This window comes from Tupaia chinensis, unplaced genomic scaffold, assembly GCF_000334495.1.
Source record: "Tupaia chinensis unplaced genomic scaffold, TupChi_1.0 Scaffold143591_1, whole genome shotgun sequence".
Classification (NCBI taxonomy): Eukaryota; Metazoa; Chordata; class Mammalia; order Scandentia; family Tupaiidae; genus Tupaia; species Tupaia belangeri.
In genome coordinates this window covers 967,620-969,904 of record NW_006203437.1, presented here as the reverse complement: position 1 = coordinate 969,904, position 2,285 = coordinate 967,620, and the positions used below count along the sequence as shown (strand labels likewise).

General features: G+C 55.0%; 1 protein-coding gene across 3 annotated transcripts in view; it reads left to right on the top strand.

The window, feature by feature from the left end:
• The window catches only part of GLRB (glycine receptor beta), a 49,884-nt gene that overhangs the window by 42,614 nt on the left and 4,985 nt on the right, over nt 1-2,285 (top strand). For 2 of the 3 annotated variants that reach the window (XM_006164189.3, XM_027766567.1), the window contains one exon: nt 1,934-2,226. In XM_006164189.3, the coding sequence (XP_006164251.1) occupies nt 1,934-2,226 (293 nt within the window). Of the gene's footprint in view, nt 1-1,933; nt 2,284-2,285 lie in introns of all 3 variants that reach the window. The other variant, XM_027766566.1, reaches the window with a different exon arrangement.

The following is a 2,285-nucleotide window of genomic DNA, read 5'->3' as shown; positions in this document are numbered from 1 at the left end:
GGGTGGGTCCAGGAAGGGGGGACTGGTCCTTGCCGGAGCAAAGCAGGTTTGTCTGGGAGCAGCGCCCATCCTGGGGAGGCGTTGGCCGACCGCGGCCACACGGCGTCCGCTGTGCGTGGCCTCTGCTGGGAGTGCCACACCGTGCCCCAGCCAGGCCACTGGGGCGTAGGAGGCGGCTGGCCTGCACCACTGTGACCCGCTGCTTCTATCTGTGGTCAGAAAGGCCACCCGCCTCGAACTTCCATCTCTCACCTGTGCCCTTCCAAGTTCGCTCTTCCTTTTTCGCTTATTTCTTAACTTTGCTCTCCAGTTCTTGCTTCCCGTCTTGGATCAGCAGTTGCGGCTGTACCTGCGGTGAAGGAACTGTTCTGTAGACTCTTCTCTGCGAGCGACTGAACAGAAAGCTCTGTCCACCCGCAGACAGTCGCGGGCCTTGTTTATGTTTGTTTTGACTAATTCAGATGACCTCATCACTGTAGAATTCTGCGTTTATCAGTGAGCTGCACAACTTCATCTTTAACCTTGACTCATTTGGAGAAGTTTTGATTTTACTTCCTTTAGAGCTAATTTAATCTATTGTATTTGTTCATTTTTTAAGTTTTTTTTCATGTGAGAGAGACAGAGAGGGAGAGAGAGAAAGAGAGACAGACAGACAGAATCCCAACAGGTCATCACACCATCATCCACCCCCACCTCTGCCAGCCAGGATCATGGGCGTGTGAGGGCCTGCTGTGCACTGGAGACCTGGGGTCGAGAGTCCGGAACCTGCCCACACGGCTGGGGTGCCCTAGACCTGGGGTCGAGAGCCCGGAACCTGCCCACACGGCTGGGGCACCTTGAAACGCACATGGAGGTGTACAACTGTTATCTGTAACTTGGACAAGATGGACACACTACTGTACGACATTATTTCAGTTTTTCTTCGGAGCTTTGCAGTTACTTTGCTCAAATTGATACATAGTGCGTTAGCCTTGCACGCATGGTTGAGATGACACAGAGCAGAATTTATTTTCTCCCCAGAAACTGGAATACTTTGTTTTCCCTGGAATATTTAGGAACATTGTCTATTTTGTCTTCTTTGCTACAGTTTTTATTGTGAACTTTATCAGAAAAATGCTCTAGATGCCCTATTCTTGCGACTTAGCTACTCACGGGAGTACAGTCAGCTTTGAACTAACTCTAAGACGGAGATGAGAGATGGCATAAGCCTGGGACCAGAGCTCTGCGCCTTTCCCAGAGTCACTGCGGGGTGGTCCTAGGTGCGTCAGTATTTGAGACAGATCCAGGCCTGGCCATAGTGTGCAGGCCTGGCTCTGGGCCCTGCACGCTGGGCCACAGGGGCAGTGCCAGCTGGTCCTGGCCTGAGTTGCAGGCTGGGCATGGAGGCCGCATCTGGGACCCCAGGACCTGAGAGGTGTCGCAGGTGCACCACAGCATGGTAGGGTACTGGGTAACACTATGAAGAAGCAGATCTGAGTTGAGTTCTGAGCTTGGCTTAAGTTTCTGTTTATTCAGTTATTTATTTTTAGAGAGATTTTTGCTATAGGGCATGGTGAGAGAGACAGAGAGACAAAAAGTGAGAAATCACTTCCTGGGCGGATGGCCATGCCACAATCCTTTCTCCTGTGTGCTCCTCTCGGTATCTGGGGCATGCACGCCCGACATGTTTCATGTCGCAGGGTTCAGACTCGAATGGCAGCTGGCCATACGGGAGCTCAGCGATGTGCCCGCTGCGTCCCCTGCTCCCTGGTCCCTGTTTAAGCAGCACCATCACATGCAGTCCCAACCCCGTCAATAGCGCCCACGTGAAAGCGTGCCCCTCACTGCGTCCAGTCTGAGCACGGAGCACCGAGAGCCACTGGGGGCGGCTGAGAGCAAGGATGGCAGGACATGTCCCTGCACCGGCACGCCCTCAGCCCTGTCTGTCCCGCAGGCATCTTCTCGGTGCTCAGCTTGGCATCCGAGTGCACCACGCTGGCTGCAGAGCTGCCCAAGGTGTCCTACGTGAAGGCCCTGGACGTCTGGCTCATCGCCTGCCTGCTCTTCGGGTTTGCGTCCCTGGTGGAGTACGCCGTTGTCCAGGTGATGCTGAACAACCCCAAGAGGGTCGAGGCTGAGAAGGCCAGAATCGCCAAGGCGGAGCAAGCAGAGGGGAAGGGCGGGAGCGCGGCCAAGAAGAGCACAGTGAACGGTACAGGGACTCCTGTCCACATCAGCACCCTGCAGGTGAGAGCCTCCCCACATCGGCCCCTGCAGGTGAGAGCCCCCGACAAGCACCTGCAGGT